General features: G+C 35.8%; 3 protein-coding genes across 7 annotated transcripts in view; 2 read left to right on the top strand and 1 right to left on the bottom strand.

The window, feature by feature from the left end:
• LOC137655611 (probable E3 ubiquitin-protein ligase HERC4) overlaps window positions 1-9,065 on the top strand; it is an 82,012-nt gene extending 72,947 nt beyond the window's left edge. For all 4 annotated transcript variants that reach the window (XM_068389516.1, XM_068389515.1, XM_068389514.1 and 1 more), the window contains 2 exons: window positions 4,797-4,928; window positions 6,053-9,065. In XM_068389516.1, the coding sequence (XP_068245617.1) occupies window positions 4,797-4,928; window positions 6,053-6,214 (294 nt within the window). In that variant the 3' untranslated portion in view covers window positions 6,215-9,065. The remainder of the gene's footprint in view (window positions 1-4,796; window positions 4,929-6,052) is intronic.
• LOC137655613 (serine-rich adhesin for platelets-like) overlaps window positions 1-23,548 on the top strand; it is a 488,048-nt gene that overhangs the window by 205,229 nt on the left and 259,271 nt on the right. The gene's annotated exons all lie outside the window — the stretch shown is intronic.
• Window positions 21,094-23,548, bottom strand: part of LOC137655612 (uncharacterized) — a 36,592-nt gene continuing 34,137 nt past the window's right edge. The window contains exons 10-11 of the mRNA XM_068389518.1: window positions 23,211-23,341; window positions 21,094-22,411 (exon numbers count right to left, since the gene is read on the bottom strand). Coding sequence (XP_068245619.1) covers window positions 22,004-22,411; window positions 23,211-23,341 — 539 coding nt within the window. The 3' untranslated portion in view covers window positions 21,094-22,003. The remainder of the gene's footprint in view (window positions 22,412-23,210; window positions 23,342-23,548) is intronic.

Raw genomic sequence — 23,548 nt, forward strand, 5'->3', positions numbered from 1 at the left:
AACTGTTGTTGAAGAAGCTTTTAAGCTCCTCTTTCTTGATCTTCGCCACTCAAACTGCTGCATCTTCTAAGGCTTCCTTTGGAGCTGAGTCTACCATAGGGAAACCAAAGAAGGGAAGAGACCTCAATTTGTTCTTGGGACAGGACAGGCTTCATAAGAGGTAGGAGTATCATCCTTCCCTGTTAAGGTAATACCCTCCCTTTGCCCTGCCTTTGTGACTACCGACGATGAGATACTACCGCTAGAGAGGTAGGGGGTCCTTTGACTGGCCAGACAGTACCATATTGGATCCTTCTCTCTGGTTACGGTTCTTTCCCTTTGCCTACACAGACACCGAATAGTCTGGCCTATTCTTTACAGATTCTCCTCTGTCCTCATACACCTGACAACACTGAGATTACTAAACAATTCTTCTTCATCCAAGGGGTTAACTACGGCAATGCAATTGTTCAGTGGCTACTTTCCTCTTGGTAAGGGTAGAAGAGACTCTTTAGCTATGGTAAGCAGCTCTTCTAGGAGAAGGACACTCCAAAATCAAACCATTGTTCTCTAGTCTTGGGTAGTGCTATAGCCTCTGTACCATGGCCTTCCACTGTCTTGGGTTAGAGTTCTCTTGCTTGAGGGTACACTCAGGCACACTGTTCTATCTAGTTTCTCTTTCTCTTGTTTTGTTGAAGTTTTTATCGTTTATATAGGAAATATTTATTTTAATGTTACTATTCTTAAAATATTTTATTTTTCCTTGTTTCTTTTCCTCACTGAGCTATTTTCCCTGTTGGGGCCCCTGGGCTTATAGCATCCTGCTTTTCCAACTAGGGTTGTAGCTTAGCATTTAATAATAATAATAATAATAATAATGATGTTAGCAAGGACCGAGACCTGCGGAAGTTGAAGCAGATGCTAGAACCTCCAGGACTTCCACTGTTTCACCTGCTGTTGGAGAAAATCCTCGATACTTTCCTGCGGTTTCGTCGCCGCCCGCCAGGAAATCCTTACCTTCAACTTCTAGTAAGAGGGACGAAGCATGCATGCCTTCCTTCCCCTCCCAGCCATGTTTCTTTGACTTTACCAACTGCTGCTGAGACATGGGATATAACTCCAGCAGCTCCAAAAAATTAGAAGCAACAGCCACCTGTCAGGATTGGTTCTTTGACCTATCTTCACGTTTCCATGAGAGAAGCGTTAATGTTATAATACACCAATTCTTGGATAGGGGAGTTGATACAAGGTATAGGTGCTCATGCTCCTGCTACCAGTATATGCACTTGCTACCGCCCCTTCCTTCTCTTCCTCTTTTTTTTATTAAATTTTTTATAGTTTATGTAGGAAATATTTATTTCAATGTTAAATTTTTTATAGTTTATGTAGGAAATACTTATTTCAATGTTACTGTTCTTAAAATACTTTATTTTTTCCTTATTTCCTTTCCTCACTAGGCTATTTTCCCTGTTGGAGCCCCTGGGTTTATAGAATCCTGCTTTTCCAACTAGGGTTGTAGCTTAGTAAGTATTAATAATAATAATAATAATAAAGAGGTGTTGCAATTGGTAGGGAGAGACAATCATGGGGAGGAGGAAATGAAAGAAGATGGAGGAGCTGGAGAGTCAGGATGAGATGCTGGAAGAGGTGCTGGAGAAGCTGGAGGTGGTGTTGAAGGAGCCACAGAGAGGTATAGTTGAGGTTCAGGTGCAGACTTCTCTACCTTTTTAAAGTACATGCAGCGCACAGTTTTGTCTACCAGATTTGCATCTTCTCTTTCAAGGTCTTGTAACATCTCATAGTATCTGTGATCCACGTGGACACGATTATAAACTTTTCCATGCTGGGATTCTGTTCCTCAAGTTTTCCGTTGATCCCTCTATAAGGGCAAAACCCTCTGCCAAGGCCTTAGCTGTAAATTCCTTGTGCACTGCGATTGGTGTGTCTTCCTGTTTTGCAGTCATCTGACTCTCCAGCTTAATGAGGTCCTTAGCAGACAATTCTCCTTAAGATGACAGGAGCTCGGTGACATCATAAGCAAACACCTTAGTATCCAGCAGCCTATTAAGGTCAATACCCCTCTTGGGAGCAAAGCTTCTTACAGACATCCTTTATATTGGTTTGCTTTACTTCATCCCAATCTTCAGCAATGTTCTTGATGGCATCCCGGATGTTGTAGGACTTTTGCAATATCTTGACGGGTATGTCCTCCTCCTCTGTTGCCTCCAATGCCATAGAAATTGTCCTATGGAGATAGTAGACCTTGAAGGAAGTAATTACCCCTTGGTCCACAGGCTGTAACAGAGTAGCAGTATTAGGTGGCCAGTAAACCATCTTGACATTGAGATGTACATCAGCCAAGTTGACAGGGTAACTAGGGTCCTTGTCCAACAATAACAGCACTACAATACCGCTCAACCTCAGGCATAAAGTAGTTAAAAAACCAGTCCTCAAATAACAAGAGGGTTACCCATTCCTTCCTATTAGACTTTCAGATGACTGGTAGCTGACTATTCCAAACCCCCTCAAGTGGCCTGGAGTTTCAGCCTGAAGCACAAGCATAGGCTTTTGCTTGCAGTTGCCAGAAGAATTACCCCCCATGAAGCAAAGTCAGTCTCTCCTTGCAAACTTTGTGTCCTGGTGCAGTCTTCTCATCCATAGCGATGTAGATCCGGTTTGGCCATATACTTCCAAAGTAAGCTTATCTCATCCACATTGAAAAGTTGTTCAGTACAAAACCTAGCTTCCCTAATAATCTCAGCCAACGCATTAGGGAATTCACTTGCTGTTTCATTATTATCACTAGCACCTTTAGGTTAGGCAAATTGACACAAGCATAAAGCTCATAAAACTCCTTACTGGCCACAAACTCCTCACTCTCACTCCCTCCCCTTTTTGACTTTTCAAGGACTCGAATAAATGCGTAGCCCTCTGAATCACCATAAGGCTCACTGGGATACGCCACTGATTCTGGTCGTCCAACCAGAACACTAAGAAAGTCTCCATTTCAATCATGAGACCACTGCACTGTTTCATAATAATGGGTGACTTCATAGGAGCAGATCCTTTTACATGCTCAAGGATGCGATGTTAATCCTGTATGATTGTCGCAATTGTAAAACGAGTAAGGCCTGTGTTTGCAGGGGTCTCTCTTTTTTTTTTTTTTTTTTTTTTTTTTTTTTTTCAGTTCGCTTACTATGTCCACTTTAATTTTCATTATAATGGCTTCCCTCTTCTTGGAGGCACTGCTATCACAAGTCTCTCCATTATACTTTCCAGACATTATGCAAAGCAAAAAATGCTACAAAAATTATCCAAAAAAGAGCAACACCGAAATCCTGAATAAGTATCGTAAGCTAAGATGACAAAATAATGCTAAAGTGATGTCTAAAGCACTACTACCTGCCAGGCGACAGTGTTAGCTGCTCTGCATTGGCAAGTAATTCGTCATATTAGCGAACCAAACATTGCTACACTGATTTTTTAAGTACCTTATGGTTAGTCGATCATGATGACCAATCATCGTAACTTAAAACCGCCGTAACCCGCGGACCTCTTATAAGTGCATTTTTTAGTGGATGAGTACTAACGAGACACTAAATGAGTCTCGCGATGTTCATGGGATTTTTTATTCACATTTTCATGTTCATTTAAAGAAAAGGCAAAAGCATTCATCTCTAGGTAGGTTAACCTGTCAAAATTGAAGTCAGTGTGGAAAAAGGAAAAAAGACAAGCAAGTGTCCATAAAGAGTAAATTGAGTGATTCAGTTTGTCGCTGGTGTATGTCGTTCAGCAGAGAGAACTGATATTTTACCAGAACTGTTCATGTTGTGAGATCTCCTTCCAAGAAGTAACCTCATATTCTTGTTCTCTCGTCTTCTCCCCCACAACTTTCCTCAAACGTAAAGTGGTAGTTAACTTGCCAATATTTCGTTTTATAGCATGAATTATAAGTTTGTATTCATTTCTGATGTTAGGGGCTATAGTTTGTTTGCTACATCACATTGAAAACCTTTAAAAATGTGTGTATGTGTATTTTTTGGGTTAATATGCTGTGTGTTCTCGAAGGATTTAACTGTGAAAGGCTAGAACAGGGAAGCCAATAGGATATAAATACCAAAGAAATATTGTCTCCCCTGCTCTAGGGCCAGTGTATCAAGGCGCAAAGCATGAACTTAGTGTGTATAAGTGAGACGAGTACTGTACTCGTGTCCAGTCAATCTTGAACTCAAAAACAACACCTCCAATGCTGAATACCATCTTCTATGGGTGATGTCATTACTACGTCATCATTGCATTGTTGAAAGAACACATGTTAAAGATGGGAACCAGTCTACGTGCGCATCATCTTGCATCCAGTCACCATCTACGATTCCGACGTTGTATAGTCAACATCTTCGTGAAGGGAGGAATCTTGGAATGTGATTCAGATAAGTAAGAGGAATCCCGTTTTGGTCATCACTATTCTTGTTTTGAATAGGATCAATATAAACTAGATTTTGGTTAATGGGCTGATGATTGAGTAAGTCAATGTTTTGATTTCTGAATCAAATAGTGTTGTTAGCCGTTTTCCCGGCTTCTTGAAACGTGGACAGGATTTAGCTGTTTACCCTTCCCAGTGTTGAAATTTTGACATTCCTTTCTGATTGAGTAGTAAATTTAAATTCCTTATTGTATTAAATTTATTCTGCATAACATAACTAAAATTTTGAATGTGTCTATGATTAGAAGCTGACATTTTGATATTGATTGGGTTTTCTATTATGACCTTATGGTTATTTTAATTCTTTGGTTTTTATTTTTATTTTGTATTTTAGGGAGAATATACGGCTGATCACGAAGTCATCAAAATGTTTTGGGAAGTTTTTCATGACTTGGCGCTGGACCAGAAGAAACAGTTTCTCCTCTTCTTGACTGGTACAGATCGGGTACCAATTTTAGGAATGAAGGCAAGTAGTAGTAGTGTATCTTGATTTGAACTGCTTTGGTAAAGCTTTTATAACTTAGAATCAAAAGGTTGCATTTCTTTAGGAAAATTCATATACTGTACAATCCATGTGCTTACAGGTAAGGAGAAGGTTTGTTTGTAATAGGATGCAAAATATGAAATTAGGTATTTCATTGTCTTAGAGTAATTGAAAGTTAATAACAGTAGAGAATTGGCAGTATTTTGGTTACACATTAAAAAAAAAAGAAACATCAGTTATATAATTGTTCTATTTGTAAAAATTTCACATTGCAGACTAAGTAAATAAGATTTTCACAATTACCAGAGTTCTTATTTGAAAATATTAATTGTGGCAAAATTTTGCTGAATTAAACCAGAATTGAAAACAATTTATAGCATTTTTAATTTAAAGAAATTTCACCACAAATATCAACTGTGACATTGTCACCTTTCCCTCATTATTCTGCTTGATATCGACAAGGCCACGGGCTTTGATCATGTTGCCAACCTTTGCTTGACATGCTTTGTTACTTATTCTGCATGTCCATGTATTGGTTTCTTGCCTTTAAACCACCCTAATAATTTGGATATTCCAGGCTTTACTACATTACCTCAAATGTATGCTTTGAGATTTTTAAATTGTATGGTCATGCCAGTTACATAGTTGCTTTATATGATGTGTTTTTAATGGTTCTCCTCCTACTTGCCAATGCAGAAAAGGTTCTTGCAATACTAACCTGTCATTTTTTAATAGTTATTAAATTTTTTATATTTCCATCAACAGAAAAACGCTATAATTTGTTAACAGCAGTGTCCTGTAAAGATATTTCCTAGTGAATTGTGACTGATGAGGTGGTCTTTGTTTTCTTTCCTATGTTTTTATTATGCATTTGTGTTTAATAATACTGTCATTTTATTAGTGTTTATAATTGTCACTTTCACAGCATACTTTGTGTAAATGTTTTCTTATAAAGTACATTACAAATTACTGGTATTTTTATATTTCAGCCATTTTCACAGCATACTTTGTGTAAATGTTTTCTTATAAAGTACAGTACATTAGAAATTACTGGTATTTTTATATTTCAGCCATTATATATAATTTTTTATTTTATGATATTCCAGGCCTTAAAAGTAACTATTCAGTCAACAGCTGACGATGCTTACCTACCAGTTGCTCATACATGCATAGCTCAGCTGGATCTACCAAAATACCATACCAAGGAAAAGTTGAGATATAAACTCCTACAGGCCATCCAGCAAAGTGAAGGCTTCGGACTCGTTTAACGTGATTTGTGATAACCCTCCTCGGGCTAATATTAACAACGTTATAGAAAGTGTTATTTTTACGTAATCGTGAGACTGTTACTGATTTTTATATAATTATTCAAGGTCTTGACAAAAGAAAGTGTTAGAAAACTTGAATACTAGAAGAATTTCATTTATAGTGAAACCTACAGCTAGAGTTGTGTGTACTCAAATGCTTATGGCATGGTTGTAAAAGCACTGATTTTAGGACAAAGATGATGTAGTACATCATGTTTTGTACTGGTTGTTGTGTTAATAGGAGAAATATAAAGATTATTTAGTAAATCATTCTTACCAAAAATTAAATATCATTCCATCTTTAAACTCATATATTTGACCAACTTCTGTAATCATTTAAATCATAGAAATTGCAGTATAGTTATTTAATACAGGGGTTGGACAGAAAGTGATTTATCTTCATTAGAGTACAGTCTATATTTGTGATTTCGGAGGTTTTACAGTTGTTTATGGTATATAAAGCATAATGTGCATTGCAAAATCTTTTTCTCATATAAATGTTATTCTGGTATTTTCCTTGAAAAAGCTTATCGTTATAGAAAGGATTTAAGCAGCTTCTTTGTTTTTGCTGAAAAATTCTTGCTAATATTTGAAGTAATTTTTTTAGTTTGATTTCTTACTTTTCATACTTTTAGTAGTTTCAGATTATATTTTTAGGTTCATTAGTAAAGTTCTTTTAGTTTTTATTGTGTAGTTAACAAGATATAAAGCTTAATTTTTGTGTTAAAAAGATTGTTTATGAACCTTTTTAGTGATGTTAATTATGAACCTTAATAGTGATGTTAATTATCATTAAAATGATAAACTATATTTACACCAAGTGAAAGAAACTGTATGACGATCAACTTGAAAAACAAGCTTCAGGTGATAGACGAAGGGTTTTGAATTCTGATGTGGTAGTTCTGGTAAACCACGGTCATATGGAAAAGAATGTTGAATAAAAAAGAAAATGGGTGTTTAGGAGCATCTTGTACAATGTATGCAAAATATATTTAAACTGTACTTGGTGTATGGCACTGCCGTATCTCTGGAATAATTTATCATCATTCTCTACCACTGCAAGAAGGATTGTCACAGTTTTGCAATAAAGGGAAAATTAAATTCACTTGCACAGGGTATTCTGACAATGTGAAAGCCTTATGTCATACTGTAATTTAAATGGTTTGGTATAAATCATAAATGCTATTTTTTTCTTACAAGACATAGCAATGTTTTTTCCTATCCTGTAAATCCCATGTAGGTTGATTTCATTGAACTCAAAATGTTGGTCTGGTCACAAAATGTGCATACTTTTTGAGAAAAAACATCCCACAAGATATATTTGTGTACCTGTGACCATTTTGTTAACAAAAGAATTCACAGGAACAACTCATATTCAACAAAATCATGTTTATTGCCAGAAATTTAAAGGCTTATGAGATTATAGTGTCTACTGTATATCATGGAGGGCTCACAAAAAGAAATTTTGAAACTAACTCAAGTCTATGATAGGTCTTTATCCATTTCATTATCCTTTGTAAGACAATGAGACAATAACAGAACCTTTGGCATAAGACACTATACTTCTGTAGTCTGTATACTCTACCTTGGATTTCATTTCTGCATGAAACCCTGGAAATTGATATTAAGGGAAAGGGAAGGGTAGGAAGCTAGTTTCCAGAAAGCTAAGACAGTACCCTTCTTAAAAAGAATATTGACCATACATACCTCAGTTTCTGTGTCTTTCCGAGCAGTCCAGTGTATTTTGAAGGCAAGTCTTCCTTAGGTCTCACTCCTCATCCACAGTCTGCTAGGTCACAGGCAAAGCGCTTCCAGCCTCCAAAGGGGTGCGGCTGACACTAGGAGTTTCCCACACACCACCGATACCTGAAAAATTGGCCAATGTAGATTGGAGGGCTCCAAGCCCCTACAGTGTATTCTCCGGGTATTGATCCAGGAGCGTTTGCATAGTGTGGCCAGCGCAGTCGTACCTGTTCCCAAAAGAGTGCGAAGTAATGAGAAACTTCACCATAGTTGCCTTGGGTGTTGCCCAGTACGATGCCGACAATTGCTTCTTCCCTTTCAGATTGTTGTTGTACGCCTGCAAGTGCACCAAAGGTTACAACCTACACTCAGCACATGGGAGTATGGAACAACAGCTGGTTGCAGCGTACAAAGTTCCCACAAGCAAACAAGAACTTGTTACCTCCATTCCATCAATCAATAACAGAAATCACTTCCTGAAAGAGAAAGAAAATTAAAAGTTTCGTAAGGCGCTGACTGTACAAATGTAAGCGTTAGCAGCCAAATCAAAAGTGAAGCCTTTGGCTGGAAAAGGCTGCAGGACTCCTTGTCCTGCATCCTCACCAGCTGGATAACTGGTTATTATCCAACTTTTATCGACTGACTCCACCTGGCGCTGAATCAATCTCCCTAATTAAAGGAAAAGGGTTTGTATGCTGCATAGAAACAACCAATCTTCATCATTACCAAGACCTTAGCCTCAGAAGAATCAAACTCATCCCTTTTTAGAATTTCTTCCCATCTCAGGAAAGCAAGAGATTAGTATCTTATTTGAAACTCCTCAGGTGTGTAACCAACACCTCAATTTGAAAAGAACGAACCTTACTTTTCTTTTTCTTCCATAGTTGCTGACCTTGTGACTTTGGTGATGGGAAGTCATGGCAAGAGAGAAAGTATCGTATGAATACAGCCCCCCTCTATCAGATTTGGCTGGAGAAAGAGGTACTGAATCTCTACTTGAAGGATTATTAACCCTTTTACCCCCAGGCTATTTGGAAATTTCCAACCCTTAACCCCCATGGGTTATTTTTTTCCCATCACATTTTGCAGTATATTTTTTTTTAAATTGCTCTAACAGCCTTAATTTTTGTCATAGAGAGGTCAGGTTGGTCTCATTCTCTTGGAAAAGGCCTGAATTTTCTCACAAAATTATAAAAAATATGAAAAAAAAAAATTTATAGCATTTTTTTGCAAGAACGTACCGGTACGTCCATGGGGGTAAAGGGATGGCTTTTGTGAAACTTACCAGTACATCCTTTGGGGGTAAAAGGGTTAAAAAATTATACTTAAAACCTTTGGAACCTAGATACCCAGGCCATAATCTAGGTATAGATCGTCTGGCACCTTTAAAGTAAATGAATGACTGCCAAAAACTTGAAAAAAAGCGACTGAATTACTGCAAAAAGTAAATAAAAAAAAAATGACTGAATTACTCAAAAAAACCAAGTCAAAACATAAACTTTATCCTTGTGACCATATTTCTAATCCTTATGGATTTGAATTTACTTGAATATTTGCCAACAATATTTCCTTTTTTCCCTTCACAACTCTATTTATAACACTATAATTTACAATTTAAACAAATCTACAGGAAAATATATAAGATTACTTACATTCTTGTATTGCATAGTTGCCATTGAAGTTGCTACAGTTTGACATGATTGCAAACTACTATTAACCATTTTACCCCCAAAAGGACGTACTGGTACGTTTCACAAGAGCCATCCCTTTACCCCCATGGACGTACCGGTACGTCCTTGCAAAAAAATGCTATAAAATTATTTTTTTCATATTTATGATAATTTTTTGAAAAAATTCAGGCATTTTCCAAGAGAATGAGACCAACCTGACCTCTCTATGACAAAAATTAAGGCTGTTAGAGCAACTTAAAAAAAATATACTGCAAAATGTGCTGGGAAAAAAATAACCCATTGGGGGTTAAGGGTTGGAAATTTCCAAAGACCCTAGGGGTAAAAGGGTTAATGTGTGCATTATTTCTGGCCAGCTTGTTTAATATCCTATTGAAGGAAAAAATAATTACTGAACATAATAGTACAATGATACAGGTTATTAAATTAAACAAGATAGAAAGTAACCATGATAGCATATGGAAGATACTACCTTGAGACTGCTTAGATGGTAGCTAAGCGAAAAAATTACCTCGAGACAGTTGTGTAGCGGGAAAAAAGGCAAAAACCCGCATTTACCTATATCTTGCTCCCACTTCTTATAAATTTACTTTGATTATAATATTTATTGAGAAAAACATATGGATTTTTCTCTTGATTTAAAGATGAATTGCAATAACACATTATAGAATGTTTAATAGAAGAATTGCCAAATTTAGGAAGTTGTGAAACAAATTAAATCGGCTATTTTACTCAACAAATGACAGTATTGGGAAATTCCTCATGAAAAACTTCATTTTTACACTTAGAAAAATATGCAGTAAAGTGAAAAGACAATAATATTCTGAACTACTACTGCTATGCTCTGTAACTAGTTGACGATAGTTGCCTTTAAAGCAATACAGTGGAGTTAATCTATATAAATATATTTTGGTCATAAGTAGTTTTACGATGCAAAAGCATGAACGTCTGTGGTGTAATTTTACAGCCTAATACTGTCAAGACAGTATATATATAATCAAGTTAGAGCTATTACTTCATGTATTATTAGCGAGATTGGGAGGTTAGTGCTATTACTTCATGTATTATTAGCGAGATTGGGATGTTAGTGAGTGACCTTCCATAGTCTGTCAAATCACTAATTCAGAAGGTTCTAGAATCTGTGCCATACTATCCATGATGTACCTATACAACAATTAGATGATGTGCAAAAAGAAATCACTGATCTATAGACCAGTACGTGCACATTGCACACTTCAGCGGAATTAAATGCTGGTGTCCTTTACATGATGAACATACATACATATACCAAGGCACTCCCCCAATTTTGGGGGGTAGCCAACATCAACAAATGAAACTAAAACAAAAAAGGGGACCTCTACTCTCTACGTTCCTCCCAGCCTAACAAGGGACTCAACCGAGTTCAGCTGGTACTGTTAGGGTGCCACAGCCCACCCTCCCCTGTTATCCACCACAGCTGAAGCTTCATAACGCTGAATCCCCTACTGCTGCTACCTCCGCGGTCATCTAAGGCATCGGAGGAAGCATAATAAAGGAGAATCCTTATCTAATGGAGACATGAACACGCTGCAAGATTACTCGAGAAGGTGTTGAGGCAAAATTAAATTGCTAATCAAAAATTTACATAAAAGTGCATCACACTGCTTCAGAGTTTAATGAAATGTTTAAACTTGCATGAATAATCGGCACCAACTCCCCACAACACTACTAGACAATTGAATAGGAAAATAGTGTTTAATGATACGCGTCTATTCACGATACAGTGGAACCTCTACATCCGAACGTATCTACATCCGAATTTTCCAACATCCGAAGTAAAATTCGAGTAAATTTTTGACTCTACACCCGAATTTTATTTCGACACACGAAGTAAACATTACGCCATTGAGTGTCGAGTGCTCAGTTTTCTGTTCTTGTGTGTATCATGTGGTTGTCCTCTGTTTGGTCTGTTATTAACAGTGCTTATTTTCTTCCTTTTCTCACATTTCCTTTGTGATTTTACCTATAATCATGGTGCCTAAGAAGCTAAGTTTCAGTACAGGAAGAAGGCAATTCTTTCATTAGAATTGAAGCAAGAAATTTTAGAAAAACATGAGAGCAGTGTGCATGTGAGTGATACTGTATGGCTAAACAATATGGCCGGAATAGGCCTATGATCTCGAGGATCATCAAGCTGAAGGCAGCCATTAAAGCAAATAACCATCGAAGGGGATCACCATTATTACAAGACATCTTAGCAATACCCTGGAAGAGATAGAGCGCCTTTTATTGATAGGGATAAAGGACAAAGAGATTGTTGGCAACGATCATTTGTGAGAAGGGCCAGCGTGATGAATAGAAAGAAAGAAAAAAGTGAAGCAAAGAAAACCAAGATAGCGTTAACAAGCTCTTTTAAATAAGACTTCTCTCTTTTTCTGTTTCTCTCTAAACATAGCATTAACATGTTCTTTAAATAAAATCTCTCTCTCTCTCTCTCTCTCTCTCTCTCTCTCTCTTCTTCGCTGTTGTAGTTTTAGATACGTCTATGTCTATTATTTTTTTTCCGAGAGAGAGAGAGAGAGAGAGAGAGAGAGATTAAACAAAAATGTGTTTAGAGTACATATGATTTTTAACTGCGTCAACGAGTTGAAAAACAATTAAATGAAATTAAGAAAGTAATAACAGCTAATCTGAATTCCTTTATTAACTAAAACAAATATTGATTCAAACACACACACACAGGTGCAAGAATTTTGCTACGCCTACGCAGTAAGAGAGACGGTCAGGGAGGAGGTAGAGATGGTGACTGATATAACATACCATAACTCGTCACTGAAAGTGATGAAAATAAAAAATCAAAAGAAAAAAATTTGAAAAATATGAAATATAAAAATAAAATAAAAAAATAAATAAGCTTAGTTAGATTAAAATTTCCGTAGTGTAAGTTACGGTATGTTATCGCAGTCACCATCTCTACCTCCTCACCGATCGTGTCTCCTTGTGCGTGTGTGTGTGTTTGCGAATACGCACACGAGTGTGTTTGTATCAATATTTGTTTTAGTTAATAAAGGAATTCAGATTCGCTGATATTGTTTTTTAGTTACATTTAACTGTCTTTCAACTCGTTAACGCTGGTAAAAATCATATGTACACAACACATTTTTGTTTAATCTCATTTTTGTTTAATCTCTCTCTCTCTCTCTCTCTCTCTCTCTCTCTCTCTCTCTCTCTCTCTCAGAAAAAAAAATTAATAGACGTCTCTAACACTAAGTGAAGAAGAACAAGAGAGAGAGAGAGAGAGAGAGAGAGAGAGAGAGAGAGAGAGAGAGAGAGAGAGAGAGAGAGAGAGAGAGAGAGAGAGTATTTATTTAAAGAACATGTTAACACCATGTCTACCTTTTCGCCGATCGTCCGTCTCCTCCTGGGTAGCAAATCCTACACCTGCGTTGTCCTGTCTCTAAGGTAAAGTGGCAATAAAACAAATTTTTTATTCATTATTTCTTTATATTTATCTTTTTTACATGCTTCTTTCATATTATGCAGTTATGTTATTGTTATGCGTAATTATGTGTAGCCATTTATTAAGGATTTATTATGGGTTTTTAGGCTGAGGAACGAATTAAATGAATTATCATGTATTCTTATGGGAAAATTCGTTTCGACATCCGAACATTTTCTACATCCGAAGTTGGTTCTGGAACGGATTAAATTCGTATGTAGGGGTTCCACTGTACATTGAAAAATTAAGCTGAAGTAAAATTTACCAAAAGGCTGAATAATGAAACTTGGCTAAAGTAGCACAGGATCATGGTTAGAAAAAGTTACTCCAACTTAGTGCGATCGTGTAAGGACCTCGCCGTGACGTCCGACTCTTCTCGTCTGAGATAAGTACCCAAAACATGACTTTTATAACTTCGAGTTTGTCAATAACTGTTTAATTTAAACTCATTAGATTCTCCGTATAAGCTACGCATTTCTTAATAAGTTGAGAATCATTTTAATGAGCCCATAACACAATGTTAATTTTCAAAAATAAAGAGGCACTGAGTGGCCTCCTAGGCCCAACAGCAATGCAAAACAGAACACTCATAAATCCAATCTTAGAATTAGAGATTCCAGATCTGAATAAGAGAGATCTATGCTATTATAGAATCGACACAAAACACTAGTGTAATGGGGGTGAGGTCTTTGATATAAATGTAATTTTCTTTTGAAGGAGATGCTATTTTTATCCAATCACCAAAAAAAGATCAGACTATAGATTTGTGAATTTTTTTTTTTTTGTCTGTGAATAATCCCAAGAATTAAAAGATTCAGGTCCCTATAGACTGATAGCTCAAGAATTAAAGAAGCTATTTCATGATACATGGACACTGAAGATAAGCTATGCAATTGGCGACTATATTACGGTGAAATTGTCAAAGGAGAGAGATTCAAGGAATTGTAGGAGTCGGAAAGACGTGGGAAAAGTGCCGAAAGGAATTGTCCGGAATAAAGCTCTCAAGATCAAAAGCTAAGAGATGAACAGAAAGGATACATGAAATTTAAAGGATGCAGTGATTATATGCTTTTGCATAGATTCAATACGGTTAAGATGAATTTTGCTAATCTCTTATAGTGATTTTCGTAGGTTACTGAAAAACTATCGGAAGTTTTGGCAAAAAAATGGTTTGGAAGTTTGACAAGTATTGGGTTGATAAAAAAATATGTATATTGAATCATAACAATGCATTGAGGTAGTAACTCTTATATACAGTAAATGTCTATGTTGAACTCTGATAAAATTCTGGGTCAATGGTGGTGTAGTACGGCAAGGAAATGTATTATCTAGTCGTCTTTTCATAATACTGTACAGTACTGTATTTATGGACTTTGTTATGTACAAAAGTTGGCGAGAGTTTACTGCAGAATATAATCGTGTAGACGCAGAAAATTGTTGCGATGTAGATATGTACAAGATTTGCAATAGTTAGTTGATAGTTTGAAGAAAATGGCAAGTATTTTTAGATAATATTTGAGAGAACTTTTAATGCTGGATTAGATTTATGCTGAAAAGTGTTATTGAAGCCCCATTAATTATTTGCAATTTTTCTGCATTTGCTGGTCTCGGTTACCTAATCACCGTGAATGATAAGGTCTGATTGTATTATACTTTAGCCTTGACTGTACTGTACATTAGCAATGTATTGTTATCAAATAGACTACCATTGCATCCTAAGGTATATAATATACTTCATTATTAAGATTAACTTTAAATCTTGGTATCACAATGAAATTTAATACTGTAGCTATTTCAAATTTTTAAAAATACATATCTGTGATAATACTTGGCATTATATATCAAAATCACACACATAAGGAAATTCATGGCTGATCAATGCCATTGGTTATAACAATTTCTTCTAATACAGCGCAATTGGATTGTAATACAGGTATTACATGGACAACTCAAGGTTCTAGATGAGTGGGCGGGCAAAGGGCTACATGAATAAAAATGTAAACTAAAAACTGGCGATTATGATATAAGGGATATAAGATAAAATTATTATACAAATTTTAGGGAACGAAGTTTGTGAAATTTATAGAAACGCATGTAAAGTTCGACTTACAAGTATGATTTTATAGAAACGTACGTAAAGTTCGACTTACAAGTATGATTAAGCAATAATAGCGGCAGGGAATGAATGAATACACTTACTGTTGACCTAGAGTAAATATATGATAGATTAAGGCATGGAAAGAACACTTTCAATACCAGCAAAGCGGTAACCCTAAGACATCTGAACAAAATTTTAATGCTGTAGTTATTCACAAAAACTGGAGGGTGTGGTGTGAAGTACAGTACCTAGCCAAACTTGGCTATACATGTATAGAGGGAATGTTTTTGTTATACAAGGATGACTTTAATGTGACTATGATTTCAAGTCTAAAGGAAATAATTTATTATTAAAAGTGAGGAGATTCACCATCTCAATGAGTCAAGCTCACTCTTACAGAGCTGGCCTCATTAGCCCTTTTACCCCCAGGCTATTTGGAAATTTCCAACCCTTAACCCCTAAGGGTTATTTTTTTTCAAGAACATTTTGCAGTATATTTTTTCTAAATTGCTCTAACAGCCTTAATTTTCATCATAGAGAGGTCAGGTTGGTCTCATTCTCTTGGAAAATGCCTGAAGTTTCTCAAAAAATTACCAAAAATATGCAAAAAAAAATTTAAATGGCATTTTTTTGCAAGGACGTACCGGTACGTCCATGGGGGTAAGGGGATGAGTTTTGTGAAACGTACCAGTACGTCCTTTTGGGGGTAAAAGGGTTAGATTAAGTGAAATATGACATTGGTGGTAAAAAGAAATAAAAGAATGTTTATAAAAGAAATTTCCACATAGTAATTTTATGTTTAGAAAGAAAAAAAAGATTCCAAGATACTTCTAGATCTTGACCGGAAATGCTAAACAAGATATCTGAATCAGGTGGCATAAAATTAGTCGGTAAAGATGCAATAATAAAGTAACCTTCAAAGCTAAAAATTAGTAATTTTGTAGCAGAGATTTCAAGATTTTCAACTCAAATATTGTTCTTGTTTGTTTATTTTTTAGTGTATTGTGATAGTGTGATTGATAAAACAATAGAAATGTGTTTATGGAATAGTTTGTTAACACGTTGCTATTAGAATTTATACTGCTTGTACACTTCAAGAATTAAAGAAAATATGCTCTTGTATTATAGTAGCTTCATTTTCTACACTGCATTTTTATTATTATTCCTAATGGCTGTCTGCTAAAGAAGGTGAATGCAAGAGTTGATGGGAGAAGTACAAGAGGAAGGCCAAGGTTTGGGTGGATGGATGGAGTGAAGGAAGCTCTGGGTGATAGGAGGATAGATGTGAGAGAGGCAAGAGAGCGTGCTGGAAATAGGAATGAATGGCGAGCGAATGTGATGCAGTTCCGGTAGACCTTGCTGCTTCCTCCGGTGCCTTGGATGACCATGGAGGTAGCAGCAGTAGGGGATTCAGCGTTATGAAGCTTCATCTGTGGTGGATAATGGGGGAGGGTGGGCAGTGCCACCCTAGCAGTACCAGCCGAACTCGGTTGAGTCCCTTGTCAGGCTGGGAGGAACATAGAGAGGAGACGTCCCGTTTTGTTTCATTTGTTTGATGTCGGCTACCCCCCAAAATTGGGGGAAGTGCCTTGGTATATGTATGTATGTACTGTGCATGCACTACCTAAAACTACAAAAAGGAAAGGGTGAGTAAAGAAGATGTGTATAATAAAGAATGATGAATAATGAAGGAATGTGACCTATACTGTATAGCTTGGATTATCTTATTTCCAGTAACAACAGGAATTTCAGCATTTATCCGCAACTAATACATTCAGAATAACTTCTTTGGTTAATAAGCTAGATAAACTATACAGTCATTTGAAAATTCCTTCCAGAATATATTGTACACTATACACCCCAAGTGAAAAAAATATGCATACAAAAGTACACTTTGCCTATAACACACTAAAGTATATAGTAATGTATACATTTACTATGTGTTTTCTACAAACAGTTTCTCAATTCTCTCATCCTCTCTCTTCCTCTTTTTGTAAAATAAAACTATGCAGTATAATACAAAAATTGTAGTTACCCTACACTAGCAATGTACTGTGTATCATAATGTACACAATGTACTGTAGGTATATAAACAAGCATACTACCGAACACATAGCACATTCTGTTCACGTTCAATTTACTTTCATTAATGAAACAGTATCTAATACCATTCCTAAATATATAAATACTCATTAATAAGATAATAGAGAAATATAAATACTGTACAGGTAATATAAACACTTAAATATAAATACGTTCTGAAAATACTAGAGTACGTACAATAATAGTGGATATGCTACATGGGTACTCACCGGCTGCATTCTTCTTGTCGGTGCTCTGTACATAATGATAATGTAGATTCTTCGGATGCCTACACCGATGTGAAGTGATGATGACGTACACATCATAGCAGATTCTAATTACTTGATGAAAGAGCACAAGGCAACCTGGATCCATGACAATTGATGAAAGTTGAGATGAGACAACTAACAGGCAAAATAGTTATGGCATAGCAGCAGAATATGTCTTTAGCACTAGGTCATTTTACTGTTTCTCCAACAGTGGACTTTTTTCCTGTCTACGTTAGAAACATTGTTATCGGCTTTTTCAATTCAACATATGCCTGATACAAATGTTGTATAACATCCGTGATTGCTCTAGTCACGATGATGGACTGTTCCACAAAGGGTTCATATTCGTTCATTTTAATTTTCATTACCACCCTTGTAGTTTATTTCTTTATTCCCTTCCTTCACTGGGCTACTTTTCCTAGTTGGAACCCTTGGGCTTATAGCATCCTGCTTTCCCAACTAGGGTTGTAGCTGGGACAATCAAAAGCCCTTGGAGAATTTTTCCAGTTGTAGCTGGGACAATCAAAAGCCCTTGGAGAATTTATCCAAAGTCCAATTTAGTGGCTCCAAGCCATCAACGCTGTCCTCTTCTGTCGACGATTTATGGAGCTCTTCTAAATCCTCATGTGTCAACTCTCCTTGATGCTCCTTTTCATATTCAACTTTCTCATCCAACATGTCTGTTATTCCAACATCACATAATTCCTTGACCTTCCTGCTTACAAATTTTTTGGACAAGGCCAACTATTGTTGAGAACGTGGTATGATAACAGCCTCAGACCAAAGATTCTCCCAGTAGGTATTGACAATCTTGGCTGCAACTTGTTTATCGCTCCTTTACCGGACATAAGGGCATCAGCTACAGTAAATGTCTTCCAGCAATCTATCATGTTCACATATGTTTCTGCATCTAGTGCTATTCATATAATTACAAACACCTGTAAATTGTAGATGAAGAAAAAATTACATTCCTTACACTGTACAGTAACAATATTATCAAAAATTTATGCACAGTAGAATGTACAGTTCTGAGTTGTACGTACATACAACATACTGAATTCGAGCAAACAATAAGGTGGGATTAAGTAGCACAGAAGATGAGAATTATAAATCCTATTTCTGGGCTCCGACCCGTGCCGCCCAGTGAAATGCTCCTTTAACATCATTTCTAAGGTAAAAACTGCTATGAATTTACCAGAGAAAACTTTGTATAGGAATGCTAGGTTGAACCCAGCTCGCTCACCTTAATAAGGTGTCGGTATAATACTGGGGCGTCGTCAAAATCCCTTTTCTACGTTACATTATGTGGTATACAATTTACTGTATACGTAAGCTATTAAAAAGAATTGGAACAAATACCCTTTACTGTACAATTAATGTATTATTTCATTACATACTTTATAGGTGTTTACATATTCTCATTTAAAAAGTCTATGATTTTCTTACCTGTCAAGTGCAAGTGGCTTTTAAACACTTAATGATGCCCTGAGCGAGAGGCTATATGTTCGAGGTACAGTAGTGTTTGGCTGCAGAAATATTACAGGTATCATCTGATTTTCCACTTCTATGTAAGCCTGGAAGGCACAGGCCTACATGGCTGAGGACTTTGAAGCGTGAAGTAGGAGATGATGAATGGCTAAGTATTGATTTAAACACTCAAGATAGAGACGACTGACGAAATCTAACCGGGGCCCTTTGCGTCAATATGCATAGGAGATGATGATGAGTATGCCCAGAAGCCTTATTTACAATTAGCAGTGCCTTGAATGACCGCCCTCCCTACTCAAGGTATGCTTTCACTTCAGAAGCAAAGGATTCATTGAACCCTAATTTGAAGAGAACGGCAGTGACCTATTATCATCACTACTTACTAAGCAAAAGAAATGAAACGCCTTTAAAATTCTATATACCTTTAACCCTTTTACCCCCAAAGGACGTACTGGTACGTTTCACAAAAGCCATCCCTTTACCGCCATGGATGTACCGGTACGTCCTTGCAAAACAATGCTATAAAAATTTTTTTTCCTATTTTTGATCATTTTTTGAGAAAATTCAGGCATTTTCCAAGAGAATGAGACCAACCTGACCTCTCTATGACAAAAATTAAGGTTTTTAGAGCAATTTAAAAAAAATATACTGCAAAATGTGCTGGGAAAAAAATAACCCCTTGGGGGTTAAGGGTTGGAAATTTCCAAATAGCCTGGGGGGTAAAAGGGTTAAAATTGACAGTAAATAAAATATGAGATAAGTATCTTAACTAAAAATGCCATACTGTATTTTTTAAATGGTAAAATAAAAATAATTGTTCAAATAATAATTGACTCTTTTTACAAGAATAAGTGATTCAGTAGTTTTCCCTAATCAGCTAATTTGGAAAACAGACAGTAGTCTTGAAGAGCTTACAAACGTATACATTGAAAAAGACGTACAGTACTGTATACACAATTCCCTGTTTTTATTTAATAATATGTACAATACACTTCATTACTATTATGTGAATATTATAATCATTATTATTGGATACAGTTAAGTGAAACATCGTATTTATCAAAATTCTGTTTATTTCAAGCACAGCTGTATTTTTTGGCCACAGTAAATAGTCATATAGTTCAACGGCGTGGCCTGGCTGAGCAGTATATACGTTAATGAGTGTTCAGACTTAATTTTCTAATTTACGTACATACAAAGAGATCTGCAGTGTGAGTAAGTTTTGTTTAAAAAGTGTTTTAAGAGTGTTTATAAAATCTTAAATTTATGAAAATAAAAAAAAATAGGAAAAATAAAAAAGAAAATACTGTATACCGTAGATTTTTGTATCAATATTTCGGTGATGCCTGGACTGGAAGACGCATGATAGCAGAGGGATTGCTGTATGTATGTATGTATGTATGTATGTATGTATATATATATATATATATATATATATATATATATACAGTATATATATATATATATATATATATATATATATATATATATACTGTGTATATATAAAGAGCAACATGGATATGAGAACAAACTAAAGTAGAGGATATTGTAACATGTAAGAAAAAGAAATGGACATGTACAGGACATATGAGAATGACAGATAATAGATGGACATTAAGAATAACAAAATGGGTAACTAGAGATGCAAAAGAAGCAGGGGAAGAAAGAGAAGACGATGGATTGACGAACTAAGACAGTTTGTGGGTGAGGACTGGCATAGAAAAACCATAAACAGACACGAGTGAAAAGACATGTCTGTGGCTTTGTTTTGCAGTGGACTTGTAACAGCTGATGATGATGATATAATATATATATGTATGTATGTATGGATATATATATATATATATATATATATATATATATATATATATATATATATATATATATATATATATACTGTATATATATGTATATATATATTATATATATATATATATATATATATATATATATATATTAATTTATAAGCTGGAATAGGAATAATAGTGTTAAAATTCATAATATTTGTTTATTATCATTACCAACGTTTCGGGAAATCTTCTATCCCATAATCGGGCTGATAAAATAGACAATGAATAGTATGCACATACGTATAATAAAGGTGGATTTCTCCAATATCATCTATAGTATAAAAGTATATAGGTAAATATTCAACATAAACAAATAATCAAAACTGGTAAATATTTCAATATAAAAGGAAATCTAGCCGTGTTTCATGTATTGATGTTTATAATAAACAAGATATGGTTAAACATTGACGATAACCACATTACCTGTAACGCTCGAGCTACTTAATGAACAGTTGAACAAGTAGTATAGGTAGTAATTTGCTATTAAGCTCTGGTTTGATTTTTCTTATACAATGAGACTGTAATTAACACGACTAGTTCGTCTATTGCTTAATACACGACTCCAAAGTCTTGGTGTATAAAAAATATGGTCTTGTTTTTGAGAGTGACCTTTAATATCAGTGATGGTTTTGTTATAGTCCTGTGTGTATACAATATATATATATTTATTAGACATTATGTGTGACCAATAAACTGTATACCCAGAACTTTATCCACCAAAAAATTTTGGTTTTACTAGAAAATCCTTTTTGCCAGGAAATTTACAGACGTCATTATTTGAGGCTCATTTACAATGTATTCCGTAATAGTAATAAATGTAATCGATAATTTTGCTATATCATCAAAATATTACAAAATTAACATTATTATAGGATAAAACTCTCAAAGAGCGGCTATGAAATATTCTTATGTTCGTACAAATGACTTCTGTTAGATATATATCTGTACAAATACTATAAAATATTTCAAACTTAACAATACAAGGCACCCATCACCCTTCATACTTTAACAAATTAGGAATTGGAAGAGAAAAAAAAACTTCATATGATACTTGTTAGGGTAACCCAAACAGATCCAAGAGTACATTGAGTTTACTATTCAGGAAAAGAACATTTTCCTGTGGAAGCTGTTTTAACCAGTCTTGAGGGAGGTTTGAGTAACCAAGCAAAGCACCTAGGATCCCACCACTGACGCTGGCATGAACGCACACACCTTCCCCACCTCTCGTTACGATATCCAGGATCTGAGATTTAAAGTCATAACCGTTCTTTTTCCTAAGAGCGTTCATTAACAGGCTTATGGAAGTCAAAACATCATTACCACTAGTTTCTTCACTGATAGTGACGTCAAAAACTTTCAAGAAAATTTGCTCATCTTTTTCATTCAAGTGTTTCTTTGCAACTGTCTCCATGAGATTTTCAACAACCTTCATAAAAGCTGGACCATCACTCACTGTACTTCCCTGAAATGAGAAAAGCTATCAACAATAAGTTATCATTATGAATTTTGACCTTAATCATATTACAATGATTACACTTGTAAATTTCTTACCTTCAATCATAATCCTCTAAATGTTTTCCATTGACTGTGATACTGTAAAGTACTTCCTATTACATGACATAAACTTCTTTATCGCCTTATTTATCAAAGTGATTGTTGGAAAGGCATAAAAATCCAGATTCTATCTTTCTTGCAACATGGTATCTACTGCCCAAGCCAGAATATCCTGTAAAGGAAACCTAAAAAGCTCTCTATCTTTTGGATGAGAGAGGTGGTAAACATAGCTGTTTGGTTTTCCCAGTACACTCCCCAGATTGGTTCCGACTAGAGGATTCAGATTTTGACGAAGGAAAAATCTATTTCTATGCGAGGAACCCGTGTCGCCCAGTGAAATGCTCCTTATAGCACCATTTCTAAGGCATAAATACTGCTAAATATACCAGAGAAAAAAAGATGCATGGAATACCAGGAATAAACCCAGCTCGCTCACTCTAATGAGTGTCGGTATAGTAACTGTGGCGTGTAAGAACCACGACCATAGGTCCCTCAACAGTTAGACCTCTCCTTCTTCAACATCCCCCGGAACTACGAGGTGCTGATCTACACCCGACAGCTGCCTTCTACTACGACCATTCTCCCCTCACCCCTACCCCTCCCCACGCTCCCTGCCTTATTACTCCTTAGCACCAGCGAAGGTTCATACGTGTTTTTCTTAGCTCTGTGTTTTTTTGTGTTTTTGAAGATGTCAACTTGTACATTACCTTTAGCAGCGAAGCAACCAGGAGGGCCAAAAACACGCAGGAAGCTCTTGCTATCGGGTTGGAGTGCGAAGCTTGGCAAATTCTCTCTGCATTCATCTCTACTTCATGTTCTTTGTAGAAATGTGGTATACCTGAAAGTAAACTTTATTCATAATATTTTCAATGCAAAATTATTTAGCCTTTGAATGCTACAAATGTATTGTAAAAAAATAGTTTTTATAGTTTACATTGGAAATATTCATTTTAATGTTCTTAAAATACTTTATTTTACCATGTTTCCTTTCCTCACTTTGCTATTTTCCATGTTGGAGTCCCTGGGCTTATAGCATCTTGCTTTT

Source organism: Palaemon carinicauda, chromosome 16 (assembly GCF_036898095.1).
Source record: "Palaemon carinicauda isolate YSFRI2023 chromosome 16, ASM3689809v2, whole genome shotgun sequence".
Lineage (NCBI taxonomy): Eukaryota > Metazoa > Arthropoda > Malacostraca > Decapoda > Palaemonidae > Palaemon > Palaemon carinicauda.